The 15,961-nt window shown below is 42.7% G+C and overlaps 1 protein-coding gene across 1 annotated transcript in view; it reads left to right on the top strand.

Moving 5' to 3' along the window:
• Positions 1-2,293: 2,293 nt before the first annotated feature.
• The window catches only part of LOC120225769 (bis(5'-adenosyl)-triphosphatase-like), a 199,779-nt gene continuing 186,111 nt past the window's right edge, over positions 2,294-15,961 (top strand). The window contains exon 1 of the mRNA XM_039223935.1: positions 2,294-2,346. Coding sequence (XP_039079866.1) covers positions 2,296-2,346 — 51 coding nt within the window. The 5' untranslated portion in view covers positions 2,294-2,295. The remainder of the gene's footprint in view (positions 2,347-15,961) is intronic.

Here is a 15,961-nt window from a genome sequence, read left to right as displayed (position 1 = left end):
TTGAATCACGACCTGAGCCAAAATCAGGAGTTGGACGTTCAACTGACAGAGCCACCCACATGCCTCTGATTTATTATATTTCTGATGCCTTGATCACTGGAGCCTTATTGACCCTAAATGGATAGCACACCCAAGGTTGCCAATTCCTAGATATAATAAAAGACTCACCTTTGAGTGAGCCTTTCAAATGCACACCAAACGATCCAGGACTCTTATACTCCAGGCCACTATCTACCCGACATAATCCTCACAGGGCCAGGCCCCAGACAGGCCAGGGGTAGCTCCTGTGCCCCAGAACCTGCTAAAATTATTTAAACCAGCCAGTCCTTAGCCTTACTCTGCCTTGTCCATTCCTTCCTACAGAAACCACGTAGAGTTTCTTGCCCTTGGTGCTCCCCTCCCTCTCTGACCCCATAGTTTTTCTCCATGGGATGCCATGACATGGTGTGCCCACTCCTGGAATCTGTGAGGATCACAAGCTGTCTTTTCAGTGGCAGTTGTTTCCTGATCTATTGGCCTCATCATACTTAAATAATAATAAAATAAAACCTACATCAAAACACAAAAAGAGTAGTAGCTAATGTGACAGGCCTTGAAATTGACTTTATGTCCAAAGAACTTGGGAACTTCTAGGTAAGGCTATGAAATCAGTCATTTGCTGTACCACTGCAGATACCCAGAACAGGATCCTGGGCCAGGCAGAGATGAAGACCATGAGAATGGCCCCCAAGAAAGGAATTCGGGCGACATAAATGGGGGCTGCAAGTGATATTAACAAGGCTATAAAGAAAGAGTTGACATACCCAATAGCATAATTGTAAAGAAGGGCACTGTTAAGTAAATGTAGATCAGTATTATCAGGGACACTGGGGGCAGGAGAAGATCAGTCCCACTTCTTAACTTTGGGAAACAAAGGGTCTGTTTGGGGGAAGGTGAGCCGAAAAATGACCTGGGATGGGAGGGGGTGATGTAATTGGGAGTAGCTAGGTGAAAAGTCTTTTCCTGGGGATAGTGGTTTTCGATCTCATGAGTGAAAGAGGCAGGGAGCTAGCAAGCTCATAGTAGGGCCTGATGATATGGAAAGGCCTGTGTAGGACTCAGAAACCCTGAATTTCTAGTGGGAACTTAGGTGTAATTTGGGATAGGGAAAGTCACTATCCTAAGATGGTGGGCCACAGGATCTGATGGCCTCTCCTCTTGACTGAAGGTTTAGAAGTGGCTGGAAGGTCACAGGTGTCGAGAGGACTAGAGGTGGCTGAGGCTTTATAAGCTAATGTCTGGGTCATCATCAGAGTCCCTTGTTTGGATAAAAGACGATCAACAGGAAGGGCCAACATACCTTTTTTAATGTGCCATTTTACCTCCCATTTCTTTTTCTCCTGCAAGCAATGATTGTTGCCAACTTAGGTGACTTCTGGGTCAGTGTAATTTAGGGCTTGCCACTCAGTAGCAGTGGCCATAGAGTCCTGGAAGACAGAGCATAGAAGAGCAACCACTATTATTTGGTCTTTATTCTGTGCTGTGAACCCAGCTGAGTATGCACTAGTTGTTGGGGAGGGAGCACACATAGTTCTTTCCAGGACCATAGGGGATTGGGTTTGTAGCCTGATGCCACCACTTCTCTGGGAACATCCCTTAAACTCCTTAATCCTCGGTATTCTCATCTCTAACACACGGATGCTTATAAAACTCAGATTAGAAGATTGCAGTAAGAAGCAAACAAGCTAACACTGACATCAGACCCTTAAAACAAAGCCAGTCACCTAGTAAAGGCTCCTTCCATTCTCCTTGTTACTGAACCAAATGAAAGTGGTCAGGACAAAACAGCAAATCTCAGCCATTTCCTCTGGTCCAACCTAGTACTGTTCCTATGATCGCTACGATTTGCTCATATGAAGTTGTCTCATTCATGGGCTGCAGAATCCTGGAGGCTCTTGAAAATTCAGCTTGAGGACAATGGCTCTCAGTGTTAGAACACAGAATGTTTTCTAAAGTTATGTAAAATAAAAGGAAGAATCTCTCTAAGTGCCTTCTTCCCCAGGAGAGATCAGAAGACTCCAGAGAACGCATCTGAGGTCATAGTGGAGAAATAAGACAGAACCATGGTTTCCTGTTCCTCATTCTTGACAGTAGTGGAGGAAGTGGAAAATAAAGCATGGAAACAAACACAGTACTTGCAGATAGTGGTAAGGAAAGGAAGAAATGTAAAGCGGTGCTATGAGAAGGAGGTGGGTGACAGTTTTGATTGAAGGGTGGCTCAGGGGAAAGCTTCTCTGTGGAGGGCCATTTGCAAGTATGGAATCCCCAAGAGCAGAATGCGCCTGGCATCACCAGGAAGGGAGGAAGGTCAGGGTGACTGGCGTATATGAACAAGGAGAGGGAGACCGGGGCAAGGTTAGGAGGTGGGTGGGGGTGGATAACAGAAAGGCTCCTTGAATGGCAGTTGTTTGTCATCTGTCATGTAAGACCAAAATACTAAAATCCTCTTAACTAATTGCAGTGATAATTCTTATATTTTATACTGTGTTTTTCCTTTAGCAAAGGTTTCTTTTGTTTGTTTGTTTGTTTGTTTGTTTTCTGCCCCTATTATTTACTTGTGATCCATAGAACTTCCATGGCAGGGGGAGAAAGGCAGGGAAGGGGAAGGACTGGTGTATTATTGCCTTTGTTTTACAGCCAAGGAGGACACTGAGGCACAGTGGGGGCAGGAGGCAGAGTGCTAGCATCTGCCCCCACATTTTCTTATCCAGTCCCCCCGCTGTGACTTGGTCTTCCTTGGAGCTTTAATTCCATTGGAAAAACGACTCTACAAAGCTCCGCTATCTCATTATCTAATTATGCCTTGTTGTGATTTTTAACGAAGGTAGCTGTTTGTTTAATTCCAAGTTCCATTCGATTCAGCAACTCTCACTAATTAAATGTAAGGCTAGAAATAGGTTAGAGGTGCTAAACAATCGCCTGTGTTTTGAATATGATGTTCATATGTAAACACAGCCCACAGATCACACGTTCTGAAATGCATGTGTGCTTAATTAGCCAAATGTGAACCACAGGTTGGCATAAATAGATACTTTTCAATAAATGGCTCTGTGTTGAAAATGTTAGCTGGAAGTGTGGGAGCCCGGAGAAATCAATCACTAACACATCTGAATGTGTGCATTTCTTTATTTCTTCTTATAGTTATCCTTTCCATCACATTAATGGAATTGCCAGCTAGGTGCCCACCTCTTGGCAAGGCACCGAAGAGGACATAGGATCTGTCTATAGATGAGAAAGGGGGCTAGAAGTTCTGCCAATGGAAGAGCCAAAGTAGACAGGAACAAAGTTCCCAAGTGAAACTTCTGGAAAAGAAGTTGGGGAAAGAGGGGAACCTGGATGGTTCAGTTGGTTAAGTGTCTAACTCTTGGTTTTGGCTCAGGTCATGATCTCAGAGTTCTTGAGTTCGAGCCCTGCATTGGCATTCACACTGACTGTGTGAGGCCTGCTTCTCTCGCAAAATAAACAGTAAGAATTTTAAAACTTAAAAAATGTTAGAGAAAGAACAGATGATCTTCAGCAGAGGGGCCAAGGAAGGAGTCCTGAATTTTAAAAAGTTACTGATAAAAGTCTCATCTGGAATGCTTAATAACTCTCAAAACCCTGTTAAAAAAATGAAAAGTTCTATTAGAAAATATACAAAAGGCATAAAGAGACACTTCATCGACAAGGACAGAGTTGGCAAAAAAACACATGAAAAGGTGTTTTGACATCACCAGCTGTAAGAAACCAAACAAGAGCTTGTCCACCTGATGCACAGCAAGAGAATAAAAGGCTGGCATGAAGCTTGATTTTCAGTGGAGAAAGATAGGTTGTTTATTGGTGTGGTGCCACCTTGGTGCGGCTAATGCTTGAAGTCTCAAATTCCCCAGTGGCTTACAAGTGGGAGTTTTTAAGGGCAAAATTTAGGGAAGGGGTGTTCTGAGGAGGTGGGTGCTATTGATTGGAGGCTTATGAAGTCATATTTTTATTTTTTTAAATGCTTATTTACTTTTTTTGTGAGAGAGAGAGAGAGAAACAGAGAACCTCAAGCAGGCTCTGTGCAGTGAGCTGAGAAGCCAACATGGGGCTCTAACTCATGAACCCTGAGATCATGACCTGAACCAAAATCGGGAGTCAGATGCTTAACCAACTGAGCCACCCAGGTGCCCCAGTCCATGAAGTCATATTAATAGATGTTACTCAGTTGCTGCTGGTACTGCTCTGTCTGGTCCTATGGAAGTCTGATCCATCACAGAAGATCTGGAATCTGCAAAATATCTTTGTTCTTTATGTTAGAGATGTCATTAACTATCTGGTGACTCTGAGTTCAAGATAGTGATGCTTTGCTTCCTGTACCTCCTCAAACTCACTATATGCATCGGCTAGTGGACTTGCATTTCTTCATGTTACTTTGAGTGACACACAGGCATACCTATCTCTTGAGCGTGGGTCTACATGTTCCCTGGCCAGTCCAGCCATGTCTGGGGACAGTATCACGCCTGGTGTTCCTTCTTTCATCTAAAGTAAGGAGATGGATGCCAGCTTCATAGCCTTCAGGAAAATGCAAATTAAGACCACAATGACTTATCACTGCACACAGATTAGAACAGATAAAGTCACAACACAGAATGCTGGTAACCTTGTAGAGAAACTGAATCTCTCTGGTGAGAATATAGAAACCAAACATAGCCAGCAATTACACTTCTGGGCATTTATCCCAGAGAGCTGAAAACTTATGTGCACACACATTATATATGAATGTTCAGAGTGGCCCAACACTGGACAACACAGTGAGATCCTTCAGTAAGCAAGTGGTTCAACAAACTGGTACATCTCTGCTGTGGAATACTACTCAGCAATAAGAAGGCATCAGTGACTGATACATGCAACAGAGTGGATGGATATCAAGAGCTGAGTGGAAAAAAAATCTCAAAAGGTCGAATAATATATGATTCCATTTATGCAGCATTCCCAGAATAACAACATTATAGAGACAGAGAACAGATGAGTGGTCCCTGGGGTTAAAGGTAGTCGGGGAGAGTGTGACTATATGAGGGCACAAAGGAGATCTTTGCCTTCATGGATTTATTCTGTCTTGAGTACAGTGCTGTTTATGCATCTGCACATAGGCTAAAATGACTCTGAGCTGTACACACATTGTACCGGTGTCAGTTTCCTGAGCTTGATGTTGGTACTGTAGCTGTGTGGTGCTGCCCATACACCATTGTTCAGTACTTGGAGAAACTAGGTGAAGGGTACGCTGCACAGTATCTTTCTCCACTATTTTTGCAACTTCCTTTGAATCTATAATTATCTCAGTGTGAAAAATATTTTCTTAAAGTTAAAAATAAAATAAGTGATAATAATAGCTAACACTTAAAGAGTACCTACTGTATACCAAGGCTTTGTGAAAGCATTTATTTTACGTAATTTATTCCTAATTCTCAAGGGGCAAAATGATATGAGATTTAGAAAATGTTATGTCTATCTTGTAGATAAGGGACCTGGGGCATGGAGAAGTCAGATAGCTTGTCCTGGGTCACACAGAGAGTAAGTGGTGGGTGGGATGAGGATTCAAATACATTCAGTCCAGCCCCAGAGCCACGTGTGTCCCACTGTCCTCTTCATGATACTGCGTGTGGCTTTCTGGGATGTGTAAGTTCTGTTGAGCCAGAATATCTGTGCAGCAAAGGAAGGATATTTGGGTATAGAGAATTCCTGTGGTAGAGCTTTCCTCATCTCCTGGGCTGGTCTTCATACTTTAAGAGAGAGTGGCAAAGTTCTGGAAAGCCACTGTTAAGTATGCCAGGTGTGCAAGGACAGCACTGGTGCCTGTACTCAGGTGGCAGGGAAGTGGCTTCTGTAATTAGCTGAGGAAAATGGAGTTGTTCTGATTTCCACTTGCAGGGAATGTCCCCAAGGGTCCCTCTCCTTGTCTTACATGCAGAGAAAGGCCGGGAGAAGGGTGGAGCGGGGGGGTGGGGGAGGGGATGCATCTCAAATAGCACAGGTGTTAGTGTTCTTCCTTTTCCATCGCCAAGATATAAATCCTCCAATTTCCATGCTGATTTATTTGAGGTTGAGAATATTTCTTTGTCTGCTTCCTATCCAGCTGCCTAATCTCCCTTTGATCCCAGTCCTAAAAAAATTCTTTGATTTCTGTCAACCTGAAAATGCTTGGTGCTCGCCAGCATTCTCTACTAAGCCTTGAGCCCCAATCTCCCTGTGATTGCCATTTTCTGCTTTGCTGCCTGCCTGGTGCAAGGGTTTCTAATGCAAGGAGTGGAATCTGAGCAAAGCCGTGTGCTCTCAGGGATGTACCCATAGATTTATTTTGATGCTTTATTTTTCTTGTTACTAGTATAATAGGAGGGCAGGTCCTTGCTCCAATTAGTGGGCTCAGCATTCTGGTTGCAACCGGTTTAAGTATCCAGTCTCAGAGGCAGAACCACCTAGGGAGAGTCCTAGCAGAGAACCGAATTACTGCGTGAGGGAGGGAATGAGGCAGCTGGGGTCCTAGAAAGCACCACTTAGGAGGAATGGCCAAGTGAGGTCTCTTGGAGAAAGAAGAACTGTTGATCTGTTTTGTTCAAGGAAAAGCTTTTTCTGTGTTCTGATATGATTTCCTTTTACCATCCCGTTCTTGGTTGACTATTTAGCCAGCAGTCTGATAAAAGTCATCTCTAGGCCTGTTAGGGGGTGAAGATGAGACCTGGGCTCTGGCTGGGTTTGGGGCATCAAGTTAGAGCACTGGAATATTGGCAAGAGGGTGGTTCATGGGAGAGGCATGGGATATGATTTCCAAAGATCTCTGAAAAGATGGAGGAAGAGGCTGGTGTTTGCCTAAGAGCTGAAGAGGCCGCCTGTAGGATTTAGGCTAAATATGGATACCATCAGATTGAGGGGTTCAGAGAAGTGGAGGGGAACACCACCTGGATTGTGGCTTGAAATAGAGCAGCTGAGGGGGGAGGGGGCGCCTGGGTGGCTCAGTCGGTTAAATGTCCAACTTAGACTCAGGTCATGATCTCACGGCTCGTGGGTTCGAGCCCCGCATCGGGCTCTGTGCTGACAGCTAGCTCAGAGCCTGAAGCCTGCTTCAGATTCTGTGTCTCCCTCTCTCTCTGACCCTCCTCTGCTCACGCTGTCTCTCTCTCAGAAATTAAAAAAAAAAAAAAAAAGAAAGAAAAAGAAAAAAGAAATAGAGCAGCTGGAGTCCCTCTGTCAGGATACTACAGCCTCCCTGATGGTAGCAGTATGAATGGTTTGCCAGGATCCACCCCTTGTTACTGAGGCCACTTTGGGGCCCAAGACAGAGTCCATGAGAAGAATTCAGATCCCAAGGCCTGAGGGAATTTTACTAACTGTTCTGGAGACAGATAGTTGAGGGAAAACTCGAGGAAGTTGGGAGTCACTGCTCATCAAAAGTAAGATGGTGTCTCATGCTTTCCCCCTACATGCTCCCAATTACCAACCATTTCCAATTCAGCCACCTTACTTCACCTTAGCCCTTCTTCCCTTAAGCAGCCACATCATACCCTGGTTATCAGGGAGCCTAGGGGCACTTGCTCTCACTGTATCATGTGCCTCCCTCACCTGAGTTTCTGGCAGCCCCTGCAGAGATCATGACAGCACAGTGCATGGAGTGTAGTCCTGAGTCTCATAGGCTCTCTCCAATGGGTGATCACATTGTGAGTCCAAATATTACACGGATCCTCAATGTAGACCTAAAGCCGATGAAGTATCACAGCTGTAGTTGTGTAACTGCACAATGCTCACAGCAGGAGGCTACAAAATATTTTAGGATATAAGAGAATATATGGAGGACTTTTGCATAGACAAAATAAAGCTGGGTATGAGAGAGAGAGACAGACAGACAGACAGAGTGAGAGTGCACACGTGCACAATCACAATGTAGAGCCATTTTTAGGAGGAAAAAAAAGGGATGAGGCCAGTGAGGACACTCGTGTCCCAGCAGCATCCTTGTATCTTTGGCAGGACTTTTGTTGAGGTTCACCCCAAGTCGGTTTGATTCACCCACCCCACCCCCACCTTTTCTGTGACTTCATAGCAGAGCAACTACCCTACTATTAAGATTAGTTGACAGTTTCAGAACAATAGCCTATAATTACATGCACATAAGTCTATGCCATGAGTTTTGTTTTTGCTTTTCTTTTACATATTTCTACCTCTTAGATTCCGGTTTCAGAGAGTCCCTGTGATCTCCTTAATACTGAGTTGGGATGCTTCCTCCCTGCTCTTCCTTCTATTTCTCTTAACCCATCCATTCTCCATATATCTATTGACTGTGTGCTAGGTATGATTTCAGGAAATGGGATCCCAGCTGTGGATATGTCAAAAGTGAAAAAGTAGGGGCACCTGGGTAGCTCAGTTGGTTAGTCACCCGACTTGATCTCGGCTCAGGTCATGATCTCACAGGTCATGAGATCAAGCCCTGCCTGGGGCTCTGCACTGATAGCTTGAGCCTACTTGGATTCTCACCCTCTCTCTCTCTTCCCCTCCCCTGCTGGTGCTCACTCTCTCTGTCAAAATAAATTAAAAAAAAAAAAAAAAGAAAAAGTAAACAAATATAGATTGTCATTTCGTGTAGAAAAAAGGGAGAAACTATGTAATAATGGGGCTTCTTTTATATAAATGAATTAAGTCCTCACTAGGGAGGTGTCATAGTTTGGGCTGCTATAATAGGACACCATAGTCTGAGGGTCTCAAACAGCAACATTAATCTCTTACTGTTTTGGAGGCTGAGGGCATCCAAGGTACCCTCAAAGCTGGTGTCTGATGAGAGCCCACTTCCTGGTTGCAGGCAGCCACAGGAAGCAAATTGGCTCCTGTCTTTTTATAAGGGCAGGAATCCTATTCATGAGGGCTCCACCCTCCTTAGATAATGTGAACTAATTACCTCCCAAAGGCCTCACTTCCTCACACCATCACATTGGGAAATAGGGTTAGGATTTCAGCATATGCATTTTAGGGGCATGCAAACATTCCGTCTATCACAGGAGGTAACACTTGAGCAGAGGCCCAGGTAATAATAACAAGAAGAGCAGCTCACACTTTTTGTGTAATTCCTTATGATGACAGGAGATATGGCGATGGCTTTCCATGTATTATCTCATTTAATCCTCTCAGCAGTCCTTTGAAGAAGGTACTTCCTTATCTGCATTTATAAACATGGACACCAAGGTGTACAGATGTAGAACAGCTTTCCCAGAGTCACCGGGGAAGGGATAGTGAGGGGTGGAATGGGGATCTGACTTTAGAGCTTGGCATTCCTAACCACCAAGGTCTACTGCCTAAGTATTTGTATCCTGAGGGCAGAGGCGCCCAGTTCTCTGCCTTTGGTCTCCCTCCCTAGTGGGTTGAAAGTAACGGTTATTTTACACTGTGCTCTAGAGAAGCTCCAGAGCTTTTCTGAGCCCAGGGTATGTGTGTGGGGTCACACAGTGGTGTCCGGAGAATGGTCTATTTCTGTCTGTTTTATAGAATTTGGTTCAACAGAACTGTTTTTAATGGCTTAAAGTCCTTAAAAGAGAGTTCGAGGATGACTCACATAATGAATATTCACTTAAAAATTTAATTTAAAAAATTAAGAATTTTTGAGGCCGCGTGACAGCAGTAGCGGCAATGATGGCTGCGACAGCAGTGATAGCTGGCGAACATTTACGTGGGTGCTTACTATGTTCCAAGTACTAGTACTCTGCAGTACTAACCCGCTCAGTCCTCACCACAACCCTGTGGTGGGGTTCATTTACAGTGGAGGGATCTGAAGCTCTGAGGTGAGTGACTGGTTTAGGCTCCACAGCTGGTTAGCGGCAGGACCAGGAACCAAGCCCAGGTGGTCCAGCTGTAGAATGTGTGCATTGTTAACCCACCACGTAGTGCTAGGGACCTGAACCTTCTATCACTAGGCTTAAAGTGAAAGCTATGCCTGCCCTGGAGTCTAGACGTGGTGGCTGCATGTCCACAGAAAGCAGTTTACAACCTGGACTGGCTGTAAGACATACACGTCACACAATGTCTGTGACGCCTTCTGCCTGGACTATCTGCTGATGAACATATGAAATCTCAGGAGCAAAATGTGGTTTCCAACTTTCACATCCACGGGCCTGGTGTGGCCTGCTTGCATACTTCATTTTAAAAGATGGATTGTTGGTTCATCACATTAATGAATGAGGCCAACGCTGGCAGCAGCCAGGGACCCACAGTGTCCTAAGCCAACACCAACAAGACATTTGTTTCTTTATGTACAACAAGATAGTCAGCCATTGAATGGCTCTGTTTGAACAGAAGTTAATTTTGAAGATTAAAAGACACAGGAAAATCATCATAAACTGTTCACCTCACTTCACTGCCTGTATAACCAATTCTGACCTGTGCCATGAGGGAGCATTTGTGCTAAGTATTCCTCAAAGGGCTCCACCACCATAAATCTCAGGTCTGCAGTCAGATTCCTGGCAAATGGGAGCCACTGCTAACACCTCACTGCAGTTCCCTCCCTACGGGAGGTTTCAGGCCAAATGACATGCTGCAGTGTGTCTTCCCATTAATGGCCAGTCCTCGTTGAACCATGGTGACTGAAGCGAGCAAGTGTTCCATTCTGGACTAAAAAAGTTTAGTCAACATAAATCCTGGGGCCTCAGTTGCTGAAATCACTCAGGAAGGGAAACATTATTGATTTCTCATATTATCTAGTTTCTAGGCACTGCCTCTGGAATCACTCTGTCTCATTGAACAATAAAGTATATTATGAAAAAAAAATGAGGGGTAATTCCAAGGTTTTCCCACTGCCTGTTTCCTTTTTTTATTATTATTGCCTTAGCAGTATTCATAGTTTGTGCCTCAAAGCCACCAGACAGGGTCCCACAAATCTCCCTGGCTCCTTGTGTGGGAGCCAGGCTGAGATGATATGCAGCCCTCCGGATGCTCCTAGTATCATCATTCTAGAACCAAACCGAGATATGATTTAGAAGGTCCCGATAAAACTGGGGATCATTGGCCTAATCGGAGTCATTTATCCTGTCTAGAGCTATCAAATCAGTACTCATGGGTTGTAGCGAGGCGGGTGGGGGTGCTTTTTTCTGGTATATTTCACAATGATTACTTTGAAAAGAATCTCATTTATGAAGTTCATGATCTCTACAGCATATCTGGGTAGAACGTTTGTAAGAAGTAGCAGCTCCACTTAGCAGCTCTGTAAGTTGGGATTTGGCCCATCCTAAAAGAAAATTCATTTCTAAAAGCATGTCTCCAAAATCAATACCTGCTCACTTGAGTCAGAACAAAAATGTAACCCTAAATGATGGCTCTGCCTAATTTGTTAATTAAGGAACATTAGAAAACAAGAAAGCATATGTACCAAGAGAAGAGTGGAATGTGAAAAAAAAAAATCCGAGGGAGAAATATGATATAATTTGGATCACACTAAATCTATTTATGCTGAATGTTTTATTTTGTTGAAGTCGTATGTGAAAATAGCCATATTGAAATGGTGAAAATCTTGTATTCATCTCATGTTAAGGAAAGAGAATGTTCTTTTGAAAGATTTTGCAGTAGCATTTAAAGCAAGGAACTCATTATTCATAGCAAATCACAAAATGGTGGGAGAGGGAGGGCTTCGCTTAAGAACCCTTCCCTGCTTGCTGCTGTTCCTATGGTAAATGAACAGCAGTCTCAAAATGTTGCATGCAGGCGCAGAGATATTTATTCATACTAAAGAAACATGACTTTTAACTATATAAAATGATTCCCTCCTGACGTTTAAATGGTTTGCCAGCCCACCAATAAGCAGACTGACAGGTCACGAACTGATGGGGTTCATCACCCTCCTGCAGAGGCTGTGTCTGGATCTTTCTCTACCTCAGCACATCTTTGTTCCCTTTTATCTGGTGCCTTTTCCCCCCTCTAGTTAAACAACCCACTTGTCACTGGTGGACAAAGGGAAGAGAAATGTGTCATTATGCTTCAGTTACTTTTAAAAGCACCTGCTTTTCGGAACACAATTTGCAAAAATTATTTGAAATAGCTTAACCTTTGAAATGATAATGACATAAAATTATATTAAGTCATTTTCCTAAGAAATAACTCATCGAAAATAACGCGTGACACCATCCACCTGAAACCCAACTTGGGTTCTTGTCTAGATTCAGTTACTTCTGTGTGACTACTTGATACTCAAACTGTGGTCTGTTTTCACATGCAGGAGTTTCTGTCTCGTGGTCTCCTGACTTCGTGTGAATTTATAGGTCTACTTCCTAGTTTCTCTGTTAACACTAGAAATGGAAATAGCACAAGCTTGCCCTTCATGGATGACCTTTCTGGGTTTCTCATCACTTTTATTTAAACCAGATATTAAAGGTGAAAACTGTAGTAGTGATGCACTCAGCCAGTGAGATAATTAGGAAGCACCATTTCCATAATTACTGTGTCACTGTCTCTGGAGGGACATGAAAGCTTGTCCTGTCCCTTTAACAGGACAAGTTGCTAATCCCCTTAACATTTTTTTCCCTTTGGACTGATAGTATTTCACAATTTTTTTTTTTTTTTGCTTTGTAAAATATTCCTAAAGGGAGGCTTAAGCAATAATGCACAGATTATGGAAATGATGCTCATTAAGTAGAGGGCAAGATTTCTAGAAAGCCACAGAGCTGCTTCGAAACACGTAACCTCCATTAGAGACTTCATTTGAACGTTTATTCATGGAGCAGTAAACGTTTATTATTATACATTTTATTGAAACATAAATTAAGGAACTGTAATTATGTGTATGGCAAATAGTAAAGCAATGTGCATTTGTCACAGAATGAGTAAGACAAGGAAAAATGCCATAATTGTTTCATTTGCATCCAAATCCTTTATTGTATACCCAACAGAAAAATACCCAGAGGGAATAACTCTGTGGATTAATGTTCTGATATGGTGTATAAATTAAAAAAAATACATATTCTAGATACTCTCTGTAGCAAAGAGAACATCCTAGAATTAATCTGTCAAGGTCACAAGCTACCCAAAGAAAGGGTGGGTTTCTTCTTTTCTCCTGAGAGAGAACCACAGTGACTCTTATTAAAGTTAATGCTGAGCAAAGAATACATCCCCTTGGCAGTCCGTGCAAGGCTGATTGTTTTCAGGATGAGCTATTTGCTCCAGACACTCAAGCATATTTGAGGAGTTTTTAAAAAGGAATTATATGAAGCTGGAAAGACAAGACCTTCAAACTTACAGTTTTATAAAAAAAAAAAAAAATCAATGGGAGAGAAAGTAATGTGCAATGTAATCATAATGGCTCTGCACAGGCCACATCCTTGTATGTGGAAGCAGAGGGAAGACAAGAGTGGCCAAAAGAATCCTTGTGTATGAGGTGTCTATTTTTTTCTTTTTTACTAAAACACATAACAAATTGAGAACAGTTAGTAATCACCTACCTACCCATTCATCTATCCATCCATCCATCCACTCATCCATCTACCAAGCATTTACATAATATGGAATGTGGGGTTGGGGAAGGAAATCAGGAGAAAAACACAGTAGGAATAACCCAAAGTTCCAGACTAATAGAAGAGAGTCACCTGGAATTATTGGTTCTTAATAGTAAAAAGCAGTCATTAAGATGCCCACAATGAATCAGAAGAGCCCTGGGGAATCTGAGGGAGGTAGTGATGGACATTTGAAATGCACTCTTAAAACCTGGGAGGAAATGGGAGACAAGGAATGGGAATGGAACTCATTCCTAGGAAGGAACGCTATGTAAATATTACTACCAAGGATATGTACTGTAAACACAGCAACTACAACAATTGCTGATAAAATACAAGGGCGACAAATCCTTAAACATTCTTTGTATCCCTTAAAAGTCATTTTACTGGAACTGTCAGTAGGGTACTCTCTCAGCACAACAGCAAACAGAACTCTTGCATATGTAGATTAATGGGAAGATGCTTTTTGGTCCTCAAATAAGTCTACCTGGAGTTCTATCTGTCTTGTTGCATGAGCATACCCTAATGACATAAAAATGATCATATTTGCATGGGTTTATCATAGTTTTATCCATATTGCTTAAGTTTGTCAACTTTTTAAAGGGTAGTGATTATACATCCTATTTTCTTCTTGCTGAACAATTTTCTTTCTTTAATGTTTATTTATTCTTGAGAGAGAGAGAGAGAGAGAACATGAGCCAGGGAGGGCAGAAAGACAGAGGGACAGAGGATCTGAAATAGGCTCTGTGCTAACAGCAGAGAGTCCGATGTGGGGCTCTAACTCACAACCATGGGATCATGTCCTGAGCCAAGATCCAGCCGAGATCATGACTGAGCCACCCAGGTAACCCCTGAAAATATTTTTGACAACCTGCTTCTACTCTAAACCAGAAAGTTTGATTGATACTGCAGCAAGCCTTGCTAAATGTCCTCTATTCTGAACCATCAACTACCCCAAAGCCTATGTTTTCTTTATAGCTGGATTCTGCCGTACTTGCTTTGGGAAGTATTGGTTTATAGTTCCAAAATAAATGTCACTGGAAGTACTCCTCCTTACAGGGCCTTGATGACACCTTGGCCCAGCCAACTCAAGAATAAAATTGGTAGTCTGTCAGCAGCCACAGGCACAGCAATGGCTCCTGACCCTCCTGTCAATGAGTTCCTTCCTTTAGACCTTCAGCCATGCTGAAGCAACTGGTATGCCTTTCACGAAACAGAAGAAACACAGGGTTTTCTCAGATACCCAGATTCTCCCAGTTAAATTGAGAAACTTTAAGAAAATATTTTTTAAACAGCCGATTCAGTTGAAAAACCAAAATGAAAACCAAACCAAACAAAACTTCCAGAATATGTGGGGACCCTGCAGAGTTCTTTGGCTTAACAATTGTGTTTTTAAGCCATATATCAATGACGGTGCTCCAGTTGCGAGTTATAATAATATATCATAAGAGGGACAGTGCTCTCATGATATATGGGTGCAGTACATCATCTGAGCATCATGGCTTTGATGATATATGGCTTCAAACCACAATGAGAGTTTAAAGGAGCTTTTAGCAACCAGACAGCGTTAAATTTAAAATTTTCTAAAAATTAAGGTCTTTTCAAGTCAAATAAAAGCAAGATGATGGAATCTGATGCTGTATAGGGTGTCCCTGCACTCTGAGAGCCTGGGCATGAGTCTTTCCCTTTTGGCTTTAAGCTCAGAACATGGAAATAATGGTCAGGTTCTTCTTCAATTTCTCCTTCACAAGAACAGCTCAGAGAACTGAACAAACATTATCTGGTGTCAATGCATCTGTTTTGTCAGTCAGTTTCCCCCGTCATCCGTACATCAAGCATGAGTAGCTCATCTCTGTAGCCAAGTACTGAGTCACAGGAGATTTGTTTTCTTTATTTTAAGGAGCTTTTTGGCTACAATTCAGCACAAAATGAATAGAAAAAAAGGAAAACAACTTCCTAACCCATCTCTCACAAATTCAAAACAGGGCCCACAGGAAGAAAACTTGCCTTTTCTATCATTTGTCTTTGTACAGTAAAAGCTTTGATTGCAAATGAGAAGAAAAATGTGAGGTGACCGACATATGGGCTGTTCACCCTGGTCAGGAAATGGGAGCTATTCCTTCATTCCACCACCTTTCATATCTTCATGAGGTGCTTATAAGACAGTGATGTTGCACAGCAGAAAGTACCTACTTTGTTTAAAAACCACTCACTTTTGGGGACAAGGAAATCACTATCAATTAAGAAAGCAGGTGCTGGAAGAACCTCTCCTCCTCCTTCTGTTTATAATCCTCCTCCAATAAACAGAACAAAATGAGAAATCTCCCTACTGTTTGCATAATAGGCCCAAACAGGAACAGCAAGAGACAATTACATTTCAAGTGGCTTCCTCCATTTTCCTTTACTAAGAATGTCAGTAGAGTGACTGCCATGTGGAGAGAAACATCTGGGCCTGA

The sequence above is a fragment of the Hyaena hyaena genome, unplaced genomic scaffold (genome assembly GCF_003009895.1).
Source record: "Hyaena hyaena isolate Hyena2069 unplaced genomic scaffold, ASM300989v1 scaffold_1509, whole genome shotgun sequence".
Lineage (NCBI taxonomy): Eukaryota > Metazoa > Chordata > Mammalia > Carnivora > Hyaenidae > Hyaena > Hyaena hyaena.
This window is presented reverse-complemented; position numbering and strand designations above follow the sequence as displayed.